At 29.0% G+C, this 22081-nt stretch overlaps 1 protein-coding gene across 1 annotated transcript; it reads right to left on the bottom strand.

The window, feature by feature from the left end:
• Positions 1 to 3011: 3011 nt before the first annotated feature.
• On the bottom strand, positions 3012 to 8338 carry LOC129921320 (uncharacterized). Its single transcript, XM_056003114.1, has 5 exons — positions 7405 to 8338; positions 6833 to 6952; positions 4164 to 4559; positions 3739 to 3904; positions 3012 to 3640 (listed from the first exon to the last, which is right to left on the bottom strand). Exons 3-5 carry the CDS (start codon positions 4374 to 4376, stop codon positions 3180 to 3182), a joined length of 840 nt encoding a protein of 279 aa, XP_055859089.1. The 5' UTR covers positions 4377 to 4559; positions 6833 to 6952; positions 7405 to 8338; the 3' UTR covers positions 3012 to 3179.
• Positions 8339 to 22081: the final 13743 nt, after the last annotated feature.

Here is a 22081-nt window from a genome sequence, read left to right as displayed (position 1 = left end):
AGAGATTTTATATTCTACAGCCATACCTTGCAAAAAGTAGTGAAATCACAACAAAAACATTACTGTTAAAAAAAGAGCCAAGTTATCCTATGTTGAAATTATGCTGGCACAAAAAGTACTGAGATGTAAAAGTGTACCAAGTTCTAAAGTTTGGGTTCAAATTCGTATCAATAAAATTTTGATTGTTCCCTTGGCAATTTTTCTTAACCATCGATTTTTAAAGTTATTTCAAAAATTGCCAAGTAAACAATCAAAATTTTATTGATACGAATTTGAACCCAAACTTTAGAACTTGGTACACTTTTACATCTCAGTACTTTTTGTGCCAGCATAATTTCAACATAGGATAACTTGGCTCTTTTTTTAACAGTAATGTTTTTGTTGTGATCATTGTTATGGCAAGAGTGATCTTAGCCCAAGCAAATTTTCTATTTTGCTGTTGTAGACCTGTAGTCCAAAATGCGTTTCGCCCAGGTACAACAGTTGGGCTCATCAGTTAGATACTGTTGTAACCTTTCTAGGACGCAAAATTTTTGGTCGATGATTACCGACACTTAAAGATATCGACAGAATAATCGTGTGGAAAACGGTCCTGTCTTTAGAAAAGACTAGAGAACAAATGGTGAGCGGTCTCCGGGTGACTGGCTCCTGTTCGTGGTACTCTTTGAAAGGCAGCCACGAAATAACTGCTACGGAAGCGGTATTGTCCTTTGTCCCTAGCAAAGACCAGAGAATTAACGGCGGCGGGTCTCAGGAGAGAGCAGCTAATGTCCTTGAAAAGAAGAAGATCCACTCAGAAGAAGTGGATCAAGGAAAGAAACGAGCAATACAAGGGTTTCCCCCAAAAAATCGGTTCTGAAGTTACTATCCTTTCAGCCCTTCACTTCCCGCAAGAATGTATATCAACAAAAACTCACGGTACGGAAATAGAAAATTTAATTTTTTTCAAAACGGCTTTCTTTGGAAATAAAAACAAATATGTTTTGCATCGTTATTAACGGTAGGTACCTACCTGCCATAGAACTTTTTTTTTATTTATGAATTAATTAATTACCAAAATTTTTATACAGAAACTTTAAAACAATCGTTATATAAAAAATTTAGAAATTTTTCAAAAAACAAACGTTTTTATTTAAAAAAAAAATTTTTCAAATTTTGTTTTTAAATCAATTTTTTGAAAACGGGTTGATGAATTTTATCGAAAACTCGTTTCTATGTTTTGAAAAATATCTTCTTAAAATATTTTTGAAAATTTTTATACATTATACAAAAAATTATTTTTTTTAAAAACGGCTCTAACGAATTTCAAAAATTTTTTTCTAAAAATTCATTTTTATGCAAGAAATCAAATACTGTTGTGAAAAGATCATTTAAATTGGAGTTTAATTAATTAGGTATAAAAACAGATTTTATTTTTGTACCTTATTATGAAATTCCTTAAAAATATCAAATTCTAATTTTGTTCAGTAAAGCTTTAACTACACCCAGAGAAAAGTCGGTGTAAAATTAGCCTATTTCGGGGGCTAACTCTGCTTAGGACTAAGGCAATTTTGGGGTTGCTTAGTCCTAGGCTAATTCTGCCTATTTTCCTAAGGCAAATCGAAAATTTTCAAATTTACCTAAATCCTAACATAAAATTTACCTATCTTACCTATTTCCTAAGGTGATTTAAAATTTCCCCTCCGAAGTTTTACCTATTTCCTAAGGTGAATTAGCTTAGTCCTAGGTTGATTTTACGTATTTTCTAAGGTGATTTAGCTTAGGCCTAGGCAGATTTTACCTAGTTTCTAAGGTGATTTAGCTTAGGCCTAGGCAGATTTTACCTATTTCCTAAGGTGAATTACATTTTCCGAATTCAATTTTACCTATTTCCTAAGGTGAATTACCTTAGTCCTAGGCTGATTTTACCTAGTTTCTAAGGTGATTTAGCTTAGGCCTAGGCAGATTTTACCTAGTTTCTAGGGTGATTTAGCTTATTCCTAGGCAGATTTTACCTAGTTTCTAAGGTGATTTAGCTTATTCCTAGGCAGATTTTACCTATTTCCTAAGGTGAATTACATTTTCGGAATTCAATTTTACCTATTTCCTAAGGTGAATTACCTTAGTCCTAGGCTGATTTTACCTAGTTTCTAAGGTGATTTAGCTTAGGCCTAGGCAGATTTTACCTAGTTTCTAGGGTGATTTAGCTTATTCCTAGGCAGATTTTACCTATTTCCTAAGGTGAATTAGCTTATTCCTAGGCTAATTTTACCTATTTCCTAAGGTGAATTACCTTATTCCTAGGCAGATTTTACCTTATTCCTAGGTAATTTTTACCTATTTCCTTAGGTGAATTACCTTATTCTCAGGCAGATTTTACCTATTTCCTAAGGTGAATTACCTTATTCCTAGGCAGATTTTACCTTATTCCTAGGTAATTTTTACCTATTTCCTAAGGTGAATTACCTTATTCCTAGGCAGATTTTACCTTATTCCTAGGTAATCTTTACCTATTTCCTTAGGTGAATTACCTTATTCCTAGGTAATTTTTACCTATTTCCTAAGGTGAATTACCTTATTCCTAGGCAGATTTTACCTTATTCCTAGGTAATCTTTACCTAGTTCCTTAGGTGAATTACCTTATTCCTAGGTAATTTTTACCTATTTCCTTAGGTGAATCCATAGCTGAAAAAAATCCTTTTTGAAAAAAAGAAAAAAATCATGTAATTTTATAATTATAAATATAATTTATTTTCGTTTTGTTTGTTTAAACATAAATTACTCTTAGATTAAATATAAATTACTCTTAGATTTTTTAATGGAAGAACATGCTTTCTTTTTACAAACTCACTTCAGCAATACATTAAATACAGTACTGGACAAAATAAAATACGCACTATCCGAACTTTCACATTTATGCTATTCTCGCTCCCCAAGTTATCAATAAAATAATCTTTAGTGAGAACTTAAATTAAGAACTTAAGTTATTTTCTCTCTCGTTTCAAGCATTTTTTTCATTATTTCGACAGAACCGTATAAGGATAGTATTAGACTTTCTTAATCACTACTTTAGAATATTTTATTGATGACTTGGGGAGCGAGAAAAGCATAAATAAGAAAGTTCGGATAGTGCGTATTTTATTTTGTCCAGTACTGTATATGTAGAACATGGACTGTACAAAATAATACATTGATATAATTTAATTAATTAATGCATTTATATCATTTAGTAAAGTTGAAACAGAAGGTATTTTTTTACCGTCTTGAATATTAAAGAAAAACATTTGTATAAAAACCCATACCGAAAAACACTGTGGAGGGTATTGAATATTTAATACATAAACGAGCTTTAAATAAAAAATAATGCAGTCCAAATAAGTATCTAATTTAAACATAATATTGTCCAAGGACACATAAAAATTATTATAATGAAATCTCTCACCAACAACAATTATTAGGGGCTGAAGTTTTGTTTTCGATTTTAAACATTCCTCCCTTTTTATTTTTAGCATAGGTTCGACCTGGCCTGCACATTCCACTTCCAGAGTGAAAGATGATTTTGAATCTTCAATTGTAAATTTCTTCAATTTACCATTAAACTGCTGCGATGATGGAGGCAACACTCCATGTAACAGAGTTGCATAGCCAATATTGACGTTATCTGAAAATAAATTAATACGTCATAAGTAAAAAATAATTAAAAAATTAAAATAAAACAGAATTTAAAAAAAAAGAGTTTAAATAAAAACAAGGTTCTACCTATGTCAAGGTCGTCAATATTCTCCCTGAATTCATTGAGGAATGATTTAAGAGCGCTGCACTTGATCCTCGCTGTGAACAATTCTAGGGCTATTTTCGAAAATTGTTCCCATTTGGTGAAGTCGAGCCCATTATTCGGTTTTATAAAATTGTAATCCATGGCAATCTGTTAATAGACAGAATAAAACATACTATTATGTAGAAGATTATAGATATTGTGTACATCAATGTAATTAATTAAAGTTGAAGAAATTTTTTAGTGATATAAAATATATACACAGTTTATATAACTGAAAATACTCTTTTATCCTAATTTAATTGGCTTATATCAAAAATGGTTACATCAGAAAGCGTCGAGCGCTTTAACAAAATGCGCTCTACGCTTTTTGATCTTATAAAAACCTATTAAAAACGAATGTTCTTACCAGTTCTGGCGCTCGTGAATATTTGTAAAGCGGCCACTCCTGAAGGACTGTCTGGAGGTCAATGTCAGAGCTTTGGGAAATCATATCCCTCCTGAATGGCATAGTTTGTTTCCATTGTTTAGTAACTTTTTCCCAGTCCCGGTTTTGTTTCAGCTCGTCGCACACCCTTTGCATCTCGGTTTCTGTAGGAAACATTTTTACGACCTCTGCCATGTACGACCCCTAAATGTCTTTTGTATGAAGATAATCCATTAAATATTTGTTGACATGATTTGTCAAAGCATTTCAAATTGCTTTTTTTATCACAACCATGTAGAATTTTCAAATGCATGAATAATTTTTTTAAGCAATTAAATTCTTCTGAGCAGATAACGCAATGCATTTTCAACTTGTTGACTGTAATAAGAATAAGAATTGTTTTTTTTTTATTTCGGAACTAAATCTATTAAGTATTTTAATTTCAAAAAGAATTATCTAAGTCATTTAATAGTAGTGATGGAAACTATCGAATGATTTGAACTATCGATAGTTAGTAACTGAATGATTTGAACTATCGGATAGTTCATTCATCCATTCATTCATTTATTCATTCGGATAAAAACTATCAAATAAACTATCACATAAAAAAAATCATTCGAATGAAAAAACTATCGTTGAAGAAAACTATTCAAATGAAAAAACTATCGTTTGAAAAAACTATTCAAATGAAAAAACTATCGTTTGAAAAAACTATTCGAATGAAAAAACTATCGTTTAAGAAAACTATTCAAATGAAAAAACTATCGTTTAAGAAAACTATTCAAATGAAAAAACTATCGTTTGAAAAAACTATTCAAATGAAAAAACTATCGTTTGAAAACACTATTCGAATGAAAAAACTATTCGAATGAAAAAACTATCGTTTGAAAACACTATTCGAATGAAAAAACTATTCAAATGAAAAAACTATCGTTTGAAAACACTATTCGAATGAAAAAACTATCGTTTAAGAAAACTATTCAAATGAAAAAACTATCGTTTGAAAAAACTATTCAAATGAAAAAACTATTCAAATGAAAAAACTATCGTTTGAAAACACTATTCGAATGAAAAAACTATTCAAATGAAAAAACTATCGTTTGAAAACACTATTCGAATGAAAAAACTATCGTTTAAGAAAACTATTCAAATGAAAAAACTATCGTTTGAAAAAACTATTCAAATGAAAAAACTATCGTTTGAAAAACTATTCAAATGAAAAAACTACCGTTTGAAAAAACTATTCGAATGAAAAAACTATCGTTTGAAAAAACTATTCGAATGAAAAAACTATTCGAATGAAAAAACTATTCGAATGAAAAAACTATCGTTTGAAAACACTATTCGAATGAAAAAACTATCGTTTAAGAAAACTATTCAAATGAAAAAACTATCGTTTAAGAAAACTATTCAAATGAAAAAACTATCGTTTAAGGAAACTATTCAAATGAAAAAAACTATCGTTTGAAAAAACTATTCAAATGAAAAAACTATCGTTTGAAAAACTATTCAAATGAAAAAACTACCGTTTGAAAAAACTATTCGAATGAAAAAACTATCGTTTGAAAAAACTATTCGAATGAAAAAACTATTCGAACGAAAAAACTATTCGAATGAAAAAACTATCGTTTGAAAACACTATTCGAATGAAAAAACTATCGTTTAAGAAAACTATTCAAATGAAAAAAACTATCGTTTAAGAAAACTATTCAAATGAAAAAACTATCGTTTGAAAAAACTATTCAAATGAAAAAACTATCGTTTGAAAAACTATTCAAATAAAAAAACTACCGTTTGAAAAACTATTCGAATGAAAAAACTATCGTTTGAAAAAACTATTCAAATGAAAAAACTATCGTTTGAAAAACTATTCAAATGAAAAAACTATCATTTGAAAAAACTATTCGAATGAAAAAACTATCGTTTGAAAAAACTATTCAAATGAAAAAACTATCGTTTGAAAAACTATTCAAATGAAAAAACTACCGTTTGAAAAACTATTCGAATGAAAAAACTATCGTTTAAGAAAACTATTCAAATGAAAAAAACTATCGAATAAAAAAATATCAATTAAAAAAATTATTCGAATGAAAATATAATAACTAAATAAATGAATGAATGAATTATTTATCGAATGAATGAATATTTTAAATTTATATTTTAAATTCATAGTTTTTCTTTTTATTGGATAGTTCCCATCACTATTTAATAGTTCGGGGCCAATTGAAAAATTATTATAGCTCATAGAAAAAAAGTAGAATAATCCTTAGATCAAGAATAAGAATGATTTGAAGAACTGAAATGTTTAATTCAAAATGATAAAGTTTTCAAACTTGACTCAGTAGCTGCCGAGTAGAAGTGAGAAAGTTTCTTACTTTAAAATTGTTTCAAATCAAACTTTGTAATTTTTAATTATACAACAAAATCGATTGCGATTAAAGTTAAAGATAAAATTGTAGATTGCAAATTTAACTAAGTTTTGTTACAAATTTAGATATGAAATTCAAAAAATTGTGTTTAATGGGGTTGGATTTTGTTAAGCTGCAAAGCAATCAGCTAACAAAACTTAAAAAAGCAATAAAAACTTTCTGTGGACATATTCTTCTATATCGCTAGTACTTAAATACCTAATCATTGATTGAAAATCATACCCTTTGACTCCTGACCAATCTTGTTGAAGTTTTTTCACGTTTCTTCTATCAGCTTTGTTTTGGGTCTTATTTTGCGTGAAGGAATGGTGATTTTTAAATTGTTGATCGGCTTTAATGAGTCTATATGAAAGTATAGAGACAAAATTTTATTAGAGTTAAGAAAAAAATAAGTATTTTAAAATTGAACAAAATGAACCACGTAAGTAAGTAACTGGGTCAAATTGGTCTTCGAATTGAGTTCATGTAAAATGAATTTGGACTTTGTGAAGCTGCTGAGTTATCAGCTCCCAAAAGTAAAAAAAAAAAAACAATTAAAACTTTTCGATGGACCAATTCTTATATCTTTCAGCTGGGTACAAATGGGTTTTGAGTACTGATCTATTTATTTTTATAGGAATGATTTGCTCTATCTTGATATTTTTGATGCCCAATGATAGAGAATAAAGAGTTTATTGTGCAAAACCCGAAGATTACAACTTTGTGACTTAATCCCTTTGTACCCGGCGGCATAGATATATGACTAGTACATATACTTAAAAATCTAATCATTTATTGAAATTTGAAAATCATACCTTTTTCTTTATCTCCTGACCAATGTTGTTGAAGTTTTTTTCACGTTTCTTCTATCAGCTCTTGTTTTGGGTCTTATTTTACGTCAAGGAATGGTGATTTTTAAATTGTTGATCGGCTTTAATGAGTCTATATGTAAAGTATAGGGAAAAAATTTTAATAGAGTTAAAAAAAAAAAACAAGTATTTTAAAATTGAACAAAATGAACCACGTAAGTAAGTAACTGGGTCAAATTGGTCTTCGAATTGAGTTCATGTAAAATGAGTTTGGACTTTGTGAAGCTGCTGAGTTATCAGCTCCCAAAAGTAAAAAAAAAAAAAACAATTAAAGCTTTTCGGTGGACAAATTCTTATGACTTTTGCGCTGGGTACAAAGGGGTTTTCAGTACAGATCGGTTTATTTTTATAGAAATGATTTGCTCTAGCTTTATGTTTTTGATGCGCAATGAAAGAGAATAAAGTGTTTATTGTTGAAAACCCGAAGATTACAACTTTTTGACTTAATCACTTTGTACCCGGCGGCATAGATATACATATATAGGGCTAGTACTTAAAAATCTAATCATTGATTGAAATCATACCTATTTCTTTGACTCCTGACCAATCTTGTTTTCGTTTTTTCACGTTTCTTTAATGAGTCTATATGTAAGAAAAACAATTTTAATAGATAAGAAAAAATTAAGTATTTTAAAATTGAACAAAATGAAGCCAGAAACTCATTGAATTCAAACATATAAGTATATAGATTCAAAATTCAGAGCAAATACTTTCTATGGGCATAAAATTATAAATGCCTGGTACTTAAATGGCAAAATAATGATATGTAATTATGTACAAAGCATACCTTTTGTTCCAATTTTCAAGCGTTGCCTCTTGATTTTTTGGTTAGTTTTTTTTTTTTTTCGATTTCGTTTTATTTAAAAAAGGTATAATCATGCCGTCTGCCGCGCTGCTTTAATGCAATATTCATAGTTATAATTTTTAAATCACAGAATTATCTTTATGGACAGAAGCAAAGATCAAATAAAAAAGGAAACTTGCCCAAAATAAAACTTATTTTGTAAGATAAATTTAATTTAACGGAGTAGTTCACACGATTTGTATTATTAAATAAATAAAAAAGAAATGTTGAATAAGTACTTTACTCCCAGTGAAATAAAAATGCAAATATATAATGATAAAATTGTAAAAAAGATTGTTGCTTTACTTACTTACTTACTTTGATATATTTTCCAAAACGCTTGTTTTAATTAACTGGTTCACAGTATTTATGTCTTCTTTTCTTTGTTTTTCCTTGGTTATTGATATTATAATTCACTTTTTAAAACAATTTTTACACGTTTAATATTTCTTAGCACTAAACTGAACTGCACGCCATGAATTTACGAAGAGAATCATGTGCAAGCACGCTTTCTAACGGGATCTGAGAACGAATTTACCTTAGGCCTAAGGCAATTCCAAAAATCTAACACAAAATCACCTTAGGTCCTAGGTAAAAAGCGAAAATTTACCTTAGGACTAAGGCAATTCTAACAAAACTAACACAAAATCACCTTAGTTCTAAGGTGATTTGATGGCGTCACTAAAAAATTAGCTTAGGCCTAAGGTAAATTTAGCTTAGAACCTAGGTAAATTTAGCTTAGATCTAGGTAAATTTATGTTAGATCCTAAGGTAAAATTGGCTTAGGCCTAGGTAAAATTAGCTTGGGTAAAAATTATAACTAATAATTTTGGAGGGAAAACAAGACATGAGCGTATCTTTAAGGGGCATTTTGGGTATAAAGTGAAGAAGAATAAAAGCAAGTGAAGCAGGGTAACAAATGCATATTTTGGTTATTTTCGTTCGTTTATATTTACATTGCGAAAAGTAGGACAAAGGCGTCAAATAGTCAACTAATAATGTAAATTACTTTTAATTAACAGATAAATGAATTTAATAGTTTAAGGTGAATTTACCTTAGATCCATAAGTAAAATTAGGTTAGGCCTAGGCAAAATTACCTAAGGCCTTGGTAAACTTAGCTTAGGCCTTGGTAAAATTAGCTTAGGCCTTGGTAAAATTAGCTTAGGCTTAGGTAAAATTTGATTTGGTAAAAGTTATAATAGAATAATAGTGGCGGGAAATTCAGACACGGGCGCATCCTTAAGGGGTATTTGGGGCAATAATTGAAAAAAGTAAATCATTATAATCATTTTACATTTTTACTGCATTTGTCACATAAATCTTATTTCTGACAATCAATTTTTCAATACATGTATTCTTGATTTTTGTTTTGGTTTTCTTTATTATTCATAAAGTTTACGCGACTTTTAACTAGAACTATTATTTGACTTTGTTAAAATTAGAGTGAACAAAATTTCTCAAAAATTATATTTTCAAGTTTTCCTAGTTACATTTTGGTGATCCCAAACATCTGATTTGATGAATATTATGGAATATTATACAATTTTCGTATTTATTTAAAACACATTATTTATTACCAAAAAGCACACATTATGCGCTGTTTCATTTAGTTATGTCTCTATCGTTCCAAAGCTTGAGTCACTCTAAAATCTATGAACCATTCATTAATTCAATGTTTGTGAGATGTTTTATTTTTCAAAAGTCGCTATAACTTCTAAACGAAAGCGAAAATCAAAAAAACTTATTTAATATATTCTGTCGGAAATCAAAAAATCTACAACTTTTATATCTGACAATTTTTCAAAAAAAGCAAAAATAGAAAAGATATGACGAAAAAAGAAAAAATTTCATGTCTTTTTGTTTGCGAGATAGAAAATAGAAAAGATATGACGAAAAAAGTAAAAATTTCATGTCTTTTTGTTTGAGAGATGTTTTTTTTTCACAAAAGTCGCTATAACTTCTAAACGAAAGCGAAAATCAAAAAAACTTATTTAATATATTCTGTCGGAAATCAAAAAATCTACAACTTTTATATCTGACAATTTTTCAAAAAAAGCAAAAATAGAAAAGATATGACGAAAAAAGTAAAAAATTCATGTCTTTGTTTGAGATGTTTTTTTTTCACAAAAGTCGCTATAACTTCTAAACGAAAGCGAAAATCAAAAAAAACTTATTTAATATATTCTGTCGGAAATCAAAAAATCTACAACTTTTATATCTGACAATTTTTCAAAAAAAGCAAAAATAGAAAAGATATGACGAAAAAAGAAAAAATTTCATGTCTTTTTGTTTGCGAGATAGAAAATAGAAAAGATATGACGAAAAAAGAAAAAAATTTCATGTCTTTTTGTTTGAGAGATGTTTTTTTTCACAAAAGTCGCTATAACTTCAAAACGAAAGCGAAAATCAAAAAAGCTTACCTATTTAATATATTCTGTCGGAAATCAAAAAATCTACAACTTTTATATCTGACAATTTTTCAAAAAAGCAAAAATAGAAAAGATATGACGAAAAAAGTAAAAATTTCATGTCGTTTTGTTTGAGATGTTTTTTTTCACAAAAGTCGCTATAACTTCTAAACGAAAGCGAAAATCAAAAAAACTTATTTAATATATTCTGTCGGAAATCAAAAAATCTACAACTTTTATATCTGACAATTTTTCAAAAAAAGCAAAAATAGAAAAGATATGACGAAAAAAGAAAAAATTTCATGTCTTTTTGTTTGCGAGATAGAAAATAGAAAAGATATGACGAAAAAAGTAAAAATTTCATGTCTTTTTGTTTGAGAGATGTTTTTTTTTCACAAAAGTCGCTATAACTTCTAAACGAAAGCGAAAATCAAAAAAACTTATTTAATATATTCTGTCGGAAATCAAAAAATCTACAACTTTTATATCTGACAATTTTTCAAAAAAAGCAAAAATAGAAAAGATATGACGAAAAAAGAAAAAATTTCATGTCTTTTTGTTTGCGAGATAGAAAATAGAAAAGATATGACGAAAAAAGTAAAAATTTCATGTCTTTTTGTTTGAGAGATGTTTTTTTTTCACAAAAGTCGCTATAACTTCTAAACGAAAGCGAAAATCAAAAAAACTTATTTAATATATTCTGTCGGAAATCAAAAAATCTACAACTTTTATATCTGACAATTTTTCAAAAAAAGCAAAAATAGAAAAGATATGACGAAAAAAGTAAAAAATTCATGTCTTTGTTTGAGATGTTTTTTTTTCACAAAAGTCGCTATAACTTCTAAACGAAAGCGAAAATCAAAAAAAACTTATTTAATATATTCTGTCGGAAATCAAAAAATCTACAACTTTTATATCTGACAATTTTTCAAAAAAAGCAAAAATAGAAAAGATATGACGAAAAAAGAAAAAATTTCATGTCTTTTTGTTTGCGAGATAGAAAATAGAAAAGATATGACGAAAAAAGAAAAAAATTTCATGTCTTTTTGTTTGAGAGATGTTTTTTTTCACAAAAGTCGCTATAACTTCAAAACGAAAGCGAAAATCAAAAAAGCTTACCTATTTAATATATTCTGTCGGAAATCAAAAAATCTACAACTTTTATATCTGACAATTTTTCAAAAAAGCAAAAATAGAAAAGATATGACGAAAAAAGTAAAAATTTCATGTCGTTTTGTTTGAGATGTTTTTTTTCACAAAAGTCGCTATAACTTCTAAACGAAAGCGAAAATCAAAAAAAACTTATTTAATATATTCTGTCGGAAATCAAAAAATCTACAACTTTTATATCTGACAATTTTTCAAAAAAAGCAAAAATAGAAAAGATATGACGAAAAAAGAAAAAATTTCATGTCTTTTTGTTTGCGAGATAGAAAATAGAAAAGATATGACGAAAAAAGAAAAAATTTCATGTCTTTTTGTTTGAGAGATGTTTTTTTTCACAAAAGTCGCTATAACTTCAAAACGAAAGCGAAAATCAAAAAAGCTTACCTATTTAATATATTCTGTCGGAAATCAAAAAATCTACAACTTTTAAATCTGACAATTTTTCAAAAAAGCAAAAATAGAAAAGATATGACAAAAAAAGCAAAATTTCATGTCTTTTTGTTTGAGAGATGTTTTTTTTCACAAAAGTCGCTATAACTTCAAAACGAAAGCGAAAATCAAAAAAGCTTATTTAATATATTCTGTCGGAAATCAAAAAATCTACAACTTTTATATCTGACAATTTTTCAAAAAAGCAAAAATAGAAAAGATATGACGAAAAAAGCAAAATTTCATGTCTTTTTGTTTGAGAGATGTTTTTTTTCACAAAAGTCGCTATAACTTCTAAACGAAAGCGAAAATCAAAAAATTTTATTTAATATATTCTGTCGGAAATCAAAAAATCTACAACTTTTATATCTGACAATTTTTCAAAAAAAGCAAAAATAGAAAAGATATGACGAAAAAAGTAAAAAATTCATGTCTTTGTTTGAGATGTTTTTTTTCACAAAAGTCGCTATAACTTCTAAACGAAAGCGAAAATCAAAAAAAAACTTATTTAATATATTCTGTCGGAAATCAAAAAATCTACAACTTTTATATCTGACAATTTTTCAAAAAAAGCAAAAATAGAAAAGATATGACGAAAAAAGAAAAAATTTCATGTCTTTTTGTTTGCGAGATAGAAAATAGAAAAGATATGACGAAAAAAGAAAAAATTTCATGTCTTTTTGTTTGAGAGATGTTTTTTTTCACAAAAGTCGCTATAACTTCAAAACGAAAGCGAAAATCAAAAAAGCTTACCTATTTAATATATTCTGTCGGAAATCAAAAAATCTACAACTTTTATATCTGACAATTTTTCAAAAAAGCAAAAATAGAAAAGATATGACGAAAAAAGTAAAAATTTCATGTCGTTTTGTTTGAGAGATGTTTTTTTTTCACAAAAGTCGCTATAACTTCTAAACGAAAGCGAAAATCAAAAAAACTTATTTAATATATTCTGTCGGAAATCAAAAAATCTACAACTTTTATATCTGACAATTTTTCAAAAAAAGCAAAAATAGAAAAGATATGACGAAAAAAGCAAAATTTCATGTCTTTTTGTTTGAGAGATGTTTTTTTTCACAAAAGTCGCTATAACTTCAAAACGAAAGCGAAAATCAAAAAAACTTATTTAATATATTCTGTCGGAAATTAAAAAATCTACAACTTTTATATCTGACAATTTTTCAAAAAAAGCAAAAATAGAAAAGATATGACGAAAAAAGCAAAATTTCATGTCTTTTTGTTTGCGAGATGTTTTTCAAAAAAACTTATTTAATATATTCTGTCGGAAATTAAAATACAAATGTGTAACTATATATTTATTTGATTTATTCATATCAAACAAATTATTTATTTAAAGAAAAATTTGTATTTCTAAATAATTTAATTAATTACAGACATTTATTTATTTTCGCACTTTTGGAGGGAAAATTGCCTTAGTTCTAGGTAAAATTAGCTTAGGCCTAAGGTAACCAAGAAATTTTGAAATTTTTGCCGGGAAAATTACGTTAGGCCTAGGTAAAATTTGCTTAGGCCCTAGGTTAAAAATTCTTTCAATCAAACCATGATGGCCGATCAACAACAATAACGAAATTTCGTTGAAAGTGAAAAAAAAAAACATTTTTTGATAATTATTAAAAAACGAAAAAAATATGTGTTTTCGTTTTTTTTTTATGGTATACATGCCTATACAAAGGAAAAAAAAAAACACAAATTTATTATTGTTTTTCAATAATCGTTTTAGTCATTGAAGTGTTTTCTTTTTTTTTTTTAATTGAAGAAAAAAGGAAAACATTTCATTCTTTTTGGCGCAAAAAGCAATTTTCCCAAAAAAAAAATTAGCTTAGGCCTAAGGTAACCAAGAAATTTTGAAATTTTTGCCGGGAAAATTACGTTAGGCCTAGGTAAAATTTGCTTAGGCCCTAGGTTAAAAATTCTTTCAATCAAACCATGATGGCCGATCAACAACAATAACGAAATTTCGTTGAAAGTGAAAAAAAAAAACATTTTTTGATAATTATTAAAAAACGAAAAAAATATGTGTTTTCGTTTTTTTTTTATGGTATACATGCCTATACAAAGGAAAAAAAAAAACACAAATTTATTATTGTTTTTCAATAATCGTTTTAGTCATTGAAGTGTTTTCTTTTTTTTTTTTAATTGAAGAAAAAAGGAAAACATTTCATTCTTTTTGGCGCAAAAAGCAATTTTCCCAAAAAAAAAATTAGCTTAGGCCTAAGGTAATATTACCTTAGTTCTAGGTAAAATTAGCTTAGGCCTAAGGTAACCAAGAAATTTTGAAATTTTTGCCGGGAAAATTACGTTAGGCCTAGGTAAAATTTGCTTAGGCCCTAGGTAAAAAATTCTTTCAATCAAACCATGATGGCCGATCAACAACAATAACGAAATTTCGTTGAAAGTGAAAAAAAAACATTTTTTGATAATTATTAAAAAACGAACAAAATATGTGTGTTTTCGTTTTTTTTTATGGTATACATGCCTATACAAAGGAAAAAAAAAAAAAACACAAATTTATTATTGTTTTTCAATAATCGTTTTAGTCATTGAAGTGTTTTCTTTTTTTTTTAATTGAAGATAAAAGGAAAACATTTCATTCTTTTTGGCGCAAAAAGCAATTTTCCCAAAAAAAAAAACTAGCTTAGGCCTAAGGTAATATTACCTTAGTTCTAGGTAAAAGTGTAACATAAATTGCCTTAGTCCTAGGCAAAATTGTGTTAGAAAAATAACATTTGCAAAAAATATTCCCCAAAAAAAAATTAGCTTAGGCCTAAGGTAATATTATCTTAGTCATAGGTAAAAGTCTAACATAAATTGCCTTAGTCCTAGGCAAAATTGTGTTAGGAAAATAACATTTGAAAAAAATTTTCCCCAAAAAAAAAATTAGCTTAGGCCTAAGGTAAAATTACCTTAGTCCTAGGTAAAAGTCTAACATAAATTGCCTTAGTCCTAGGCAAAATTGTGTTAGGAAAATAACATTTGAAAAAAATTTTCCCCAAAAAAAAAATTAGCTTAGGCCTAAGGAAAAATTACCTTAGTCCTAGGTAAAAGTCTAACATAAATTGCCTTAGTCCTAGGCAAAATTGTGTTAGGAAAATAACATTTGAAAAAAATTTTCCCCAAAAAAAAAATTAGCTTAGGCCTAAGGTAAAATTACCTTAGTCCTAGGTAAAAGTCTAACATAAATTGCCTTAGTCCTAAGCTAAATTGTGTTAGAAAACTAACATTTGAGGCCCTAGGTAAAATTTTGTTAGGCCTAAGGTAAAATTACCTTAGTTCTAGGTTAAAAAACTAACAAAAATTGCCTTAGTCCTAAGGCAAGTTATGCTCGAAAAATAACATCCATAGAAAAAAATTCACCTTATCTATCTAAGGCAAATTAGCCTATTCTAGGTAAATTTAGCTTAGGATTTTCGAGCATAAATTGCCTTAGAACTAAGGCAAGTTATGCTCGAAAACTAACATTCATAGAAAAAATTTTGCCTTAGGCGTCTAAGGCAATTTTACACCGACTTTTTCTCTGGGTGTAGAGTTACTTTTACCATAAGAGCAAGTACGTACGACCCCAGTCGTGCATTTTTTTTTTATCCCTGAAAGAGGTTGTATTTTTAGACTTTCATTCATGGAAAAGGTCAGATCCAACCAGTGCTTTTTATCCTAACCACGAACCGTAAGGAAGAGCATCTCCTGAACCCACAAAATTTCTTAGATGAGTGGGAAAAGTGTAAACATAATTGTTTGTGGGAGGTGTGACCCACAACTTAAAGTGGGATATTTCTTCGGGGAAGAATCAAGTACGACGCAGACGACCAGCAGAAAAGCCATAACAGATTTTTCCGTTAGGGTCAGTAACATCGAGCTCGTATAATTTTTGGTTTACCGCTGTTTTTTACCCGCCTCCTTCCCCACCATATAATTAGTTTTCCCGTACAAAAAAGGGAATAAGAAAAGTGTTTCTTCTTTTTCCTTCCGTTTTTTTTTTTTAATTATTTAGAGCTAGATTTTCTTGCAGCGATAATGTTAATTAACTGGCCTATTAGGGACCACTTTCCACATTACTCTTTCTCTCTGCTGCACTACATAATAATTTCCACACTCCAGATTATTATAAATTCTCAAAGCAAAAATCTTTTCATAAGTCACATTTGCACACATTCAAATACAAAAAAAAAAGAAAATCTCATTCTGTTGCATTATTCTTGTCAACTCTTCTCTCAAACACACACACAATAAAAAAAAAATCCTTCTTAACAAGGAAAAACTCTTAACGCAACATTCGTATACCTCGCACCCAGAAAAGACAACAATTTTAATTAAACTCAATGCGAGTGTGTTATCCAGAGAGTTGTTGGAACTCTTGACTGTAACTGCACTCTCAGATTAAGGACAACCCATAGCTTTTGTACCGTACAGTTCTTAACAATAGTTTATCCTGCATAGTTAAATGAGCTTAAGGCATAAAAGTAAGTACTCACACACACATAACTTTAAGGCATCCTATGCTCTGGCAGGACTTAAGACCAATTTTCATTTAGATGTGGACCATTGAAGGCAACTTTTTATTGTTAAGTTTTTTCTTCACTTCACTTCTTCCATCATACTTTCTCTCCAAGGAGGGCTTGAGGAATACAAAAAAAAAAGGAAACAAAAAGAAGAAAAATACTATACTACATTTGTTTGTATAAATAATTTACAAAGTAACTCCTTGTTAACTCGTAGAAATCTGCAACAGGTGGTTGGCCTCAGCATAAATTATTTAACTTGAGTTTTGTTCTTCTTGATGATTTTAGTTAAATAAGAAACCCGAATAGGAAGGGATTATCTTAATGGATTTGGCAGGGCTCATGATGTCAAGGGCCCTCATTTCTGGTGAAAGAATATTAGATTTGGGTGGTATTTGAAAAGAAAAGACTGAAAAATCCGGTAGTTCTGATTTTTGGTACAGAATGCAAATATTTAAAAAAATATAATGGAAATGGAAATGCCATCCGGTCCAGCTGATTTTTTCGGTTTGGATAGTTTAATCATTTCTGATACCTACCTATCTCCTTTGGGCAGGGTTCCCAGGTTTTCAAAATAAAAATCCCCTTTTTTTTAACACCAAAACGTTTATTTTTCCCCTTTTTCGTAAAAAAATCCCCTTTTTTCCAGAAAAAAATGCAAGTATTTATTTTTTTTAAATTTTTTTACTTAAATCTTTTTTTAAACATATTAATTTTGTATTTAATTTATTCATAAAAATAAAAACTTTATAATGGACATAAGTAAATAAAAAACATTAACAAAAATGAAGCTCAAAATACATAGCTATTTCATTTTCAAACTAAAAACAGTCAAAATAAAATTTATGAAGTATGGAACTACTTCATAACTTTTATTTTGAGGGTAAATCTAAAATATCAGTGCTAATTTAATATAAAATGGATATTATTTTCTATATTTAATTTTTTTTTTTGTAAATCATAGAGTATTTATGCCGATTATAAGGCAGGTTTTTTAAACAACGATGTCTTTAAAATGTATAAGTATTTTTTTTTACTTTTTTTTTTTTACTGCCGCGGCTGCTGGCTGTAAATTTCGTTTGATATACCCAAAAAGATTCCCTTGATGAAATATTTTGAGGAGTGAGTTAAAAAATGGAAGCACCCTAGTTTTTAGTAGAGCTGTCAAATTAAAAAATCCACTTAGCGTGGAATACGATAGTTTATTTCGAAATTCAAAGATTGTGTCTAACGTTTTTGTAAGTTTAAATTTTTCCCCTTTTAGATATTTTTTCCCCTTTTTTATCCCCGTCCCCTATTTTATCCCTTTCGTCTAAGAAAATCGGCAAAAATGGTGATTTTCCCCTCAACCTGGGAACCCTGCTTCTGCGATACGATTCTTCGAGGGTCCTTATCCTTATAGGATAGATAACACAGATCAACACGAAATTTGTGCTTGGATTGTGACTATGAAATTATGATAGAAACATTATGTTGATTCTTATCTGGAAAACATTTTTTTTTTTTCAGTTGCTTTTAAAGTCAGCAGACAGGGGCGTACACTCCCTTGGGGCAAGCGGGGCGGTGCCCCGGGGCCCCCGACCGACCCCAGGGCCCCCACTGGAGACAATGCAGGGAAAAAACTGTTAGCATAAATTGAGTTACGAAGTAACCAGTGAGACAAATTATGACATTCAGTGTAATGTATAATGCATTGGTAGCCACACAATATATGTATATTGATTTTAAAAAAAGTTACCCCAGGGGCCTCAAAAAAAAATAAACTGCTTTTTTAAAAGAAAAATTATAATTTTATCTAAGGGCCCCAAAAAATATTACTTGAAAAATCTTTGCCACCACAAATAATACATTAGTGGCCCCAAAAAAGCAAAAAAATATTATTTGAGGATCTTAAAAAGTGGTTCAAAACCATCAAATGGAAAATAAATATAAATTCAGGGGCCCCAACATAAATACATCAGGGCCCAAAATAAAAACATTACGTTATTGGTGGCATTCCAAATATTACTTCAGAACAGAGGCCCCAATACCTATTAATTCTTGGCTCCAAAAAAATTATATTATATTTTAGGGGCGTCTAAGCACTTAATTTTGAGGCTCTAAAAATAATTTTTCAGGGGCCCCAAAATTAAAAAAAATATGTCTGATGATGGAAAATAAAACATATATTTATTACTTCAGAACAGAGGCCCCAAGAACTATCAATTCTAAGCTAAAAGAAATTTTATTTTAGGGGTCTCTAAATATTTAATTTTGGGGGCCCCTAGTACAAGTGTTTACTACTTTTATAAAAGACATTTTAAGTAAGTATAGCAAAGTGCATTACGAACATATTAAAAAATTAAAATAAACCTAAAAATAAATAAGCCATAAAAAAAAAAACTATGGCGTATACGTAATTTTTTTTTAACTAATACTACGTTTCCACCTACCCTAAATCCGAGATTTAGCTAAGTAGATTTAGCATAAATCTCAAGTTTTATTCTAAATCTCGGATTGAAGGTAGGTGAAAATCTTAGATTTAGGGTAGCTGAACCCAAATCTGAGATTTAGCGAAGTAGATTTAAAATAAATCTCGAGATTTATTCTAAATCTACTTAGCTAAATCTCGGATTTACCGTAGGTGGAAACATAGTATAAGGGGCCCCCAAATATCAAAGGGGCCCCAAAATTTAGTCTTACCCCGGGGCCCCGGCGACTCAACGTACGCCACTGTCAGCAGAGCAATTTCTAGTGTTCAAGTAAATCGGTCTTTTACAAAAATTATCCTGCGTTTTGGCAAAAACTCGAGAACGTCTTAACCGATTTGGCTGATTTTTGTTTTGTTTTCTTCATTTTAATGCTGTTTTCATATTCATATTCAGAAAAAATAAAAAGAAACAGGAAATTTATGAAGAAAACAGAAAAATTAAATTGAAATTTTCGTTTTGTTCGAATTTTTGTCAGGTCTGAGCTTGAGGCATTATATGATACTTTCTATTTTCAATTTTTAATGTAAAAGTAATTCATTCCGATGGTATTTTTATAATAAAAAAATAACTGCTTACAAAAATAACTGTATGCAAACAGTAGCCAAACTTTTATTGAAATTCTTTATTTATTGAAAAATTAAATTAATTTGTTTGCATAGTATTTTTATTATTTTGTTGCATATGCAGGGTGTCTAAAAAGTAATGGATCAAACGAAATGTGCTGATAGGCCAACTTTAGATCTCTCAGAAATTGGTAACTTGTTCATCCCAAATCCTTACGGTTTTCGATTAAAAATGTAGTTCTTGTGAAATTTCGAAAAATCCCTACTTTGCAAGAGTATTTTGCTTCCTCTGCCCATAATTGATTTTTGCTTTTTACGATTCTTTGACTAAAACATTGCCAAACAATAAGAAACAATTAATTAATAAAAATATTTTTTATTTCATACTCCATTTTTCTGCAAATTAATTAACAGTTCCAAGTTTCATAAGAACTCAATTTCTTACTTTTATTTCATAACAACAAGACGAAAAAAATTTGTATTCATCATAACTTTTTTCTTATAATTTAAGTCAAATAAAGTGATTTAAAAAAATGTAGAGCTTTAAATTATCTACATTTTACACCCTTACAGTTTTTTTGTACAATGCACGGTTCTTGCACTATAGCTCATAAAACTGGAGTTAGGCTCACTGGGTACGAAAATTGTATTTTTGCTCCCAAAACTACGAAATCTTAGAAGGGGTAAGGCTGATTATCTATTGTTTTGGTTTACCATGAACACAAAAAGTGCAAATTAAACCCAAGCATAAAAAATATTTTTATTTTTGTCGACCTGTGTAATTGGACCTCGTCTAAAAACACTGGGTCTGCGGAAGTGTTCGGTGTGAAATTACCTTCGAAGTGGGGCTTCAAATGCTTCTCTTTTTTTCCTGTTATATTGTTGCCTTTCCATTGTATGTGTTAATGACCTCTAGAAGTATTGACTTCTGTATAACAATTCTGTTCAGGTTTTATTTCAGTCTTTTCTGGAATTGTTTTTGTAGAATTGAATGAAGTTATGGAGCCTGATGTTAGTGCAATGAAGCTCACTCCACACTGTCTCTAAGTGTTCAGGACCCACTGGTGAATCTTTTTAAGGCGATTTCTTAGGTCTGAATGGGCATAAATTTTGCCAAAAGATACTGAAAATTTTTTTTTGACAATTCTAAAGGTGCCAGGTGAAAGATGAGGGAAAAATTAGGCGAATTTTTTCCAACACTCTGCGTTTCGAAATATGAATTTTTGAAAAACACCTTGTTTTTTAGGGGTATTTTTGGGTAGTTTTTGGTTTTTAGTTTTTTTTTTGTGAGCTTTCAAAAAATCTCAAACTTATAGGACATGTAAGTTTTAGCCTTATGCATACATGCGCAAAAAATTGGAATCGTTTAGTGAGTTTTGACTGAATAACGGCAGCAACAAGTCTTTAAAACACACGTTTTTTGACCGATTTTCGTTTTTTATTTTTATCTTTTTTTCTTTAATAGATAAAATAGAATAAAGTATATGGAGTAATGATAGACCATGACCACGACTAAATGTGTGCGAAGTTTCAATCATTTTCGTAAACACAATTTTGAGATAACGGTAAAATAAAATTTTAGAATTCAACAGGTTATAACTTTTGACCAACAGCAGATAGACATTTTATTAAACTTTTATCATCCTGATACAATTACCTTTCATTTGGTATATCACACATAACGGTAGACTAACTACAAGCTACACAATGTTAAATCAAGAAACTTGCGAAAAACCTCAAAACACCAGTCGAGATCTGTTGCCCCCCGAACAGCCACCAGTGTGGGTAGTACCGTAATCTCAGTCTGGAAATTCGACATGGTTGACTTTAAAAAATTCTAACTTCTCTTGTAGGCATCTTTGAAATGAGATTGATACGTCATATGAAAGGTGAAATAATAAACTTTCACATGGTATATATCTTTTATAGGTTGTCAAACAAAAAAATTGATTCCATAGCGTGAGAACATAAAAATAAATGTTTTTTTTTGCTTTTTTTGATGAAAATGATTGTATTCAATAAATTATTTTTATACTTTTTGCGCATTGTAAAAATGGTTTTATTCTTAACAAGAAATACTTGGCTTTTAAATTGCATAATTTTTGTTTAAGCTTTTAAAATAAAAAAATGAATGTAATGAGAAAATAAAAAAGGTATTTTTTTTTAGCTTTTTCTTGTAAATTATGATGGTTTGAAATAAGTAAACGCTTCAATCGACTCAT

This window comes from Episyrphus balteatus, chromosome 1, assembly GCF_945859705.1.
Source record: "Episyrphus balteatus chromosome 1, idEpiBalt1.1, whole genome shotgun sequence".
Lineage (NCBI taxonomy): Eukaryota > Metazoa > Arthropoda > Insecta > Diptera > Syrphidae > Episyrphus > Episyrphus balteatus.
Note: the sequence above shows the minus strand (reverse complement) of the source record. Positions and strands in the feature narration are given on the sequence as shown.

What these genes read in the sequence shown, in the direction of transcription:
- LOC129921320 (XM_056003114.1), bottom strand. Translation starts at nt 4,376, where the DNA reads ATGGCAGAGGTCGTAAAAATGTTTCCTACAGAAACCGAGATGCAAAGG. An exon ending in ATTCACGAGCGCCAGAACTG is followed by an intron (nt 3,905 to 4,163) that starts GTAAGAACATTC and finishes GTCTATTAACAG; the next exon opens with ATTGCCATGGATTACAATTT. An exon ending in TATTGACGACCTTGACATAG is followed by an intron (nt 3,641 to 3,738) that starts GTAGAACCTTGT and finishes ATTTATTTTCAG; the next exon opens with ATAACGTCAATATTGGCTAT.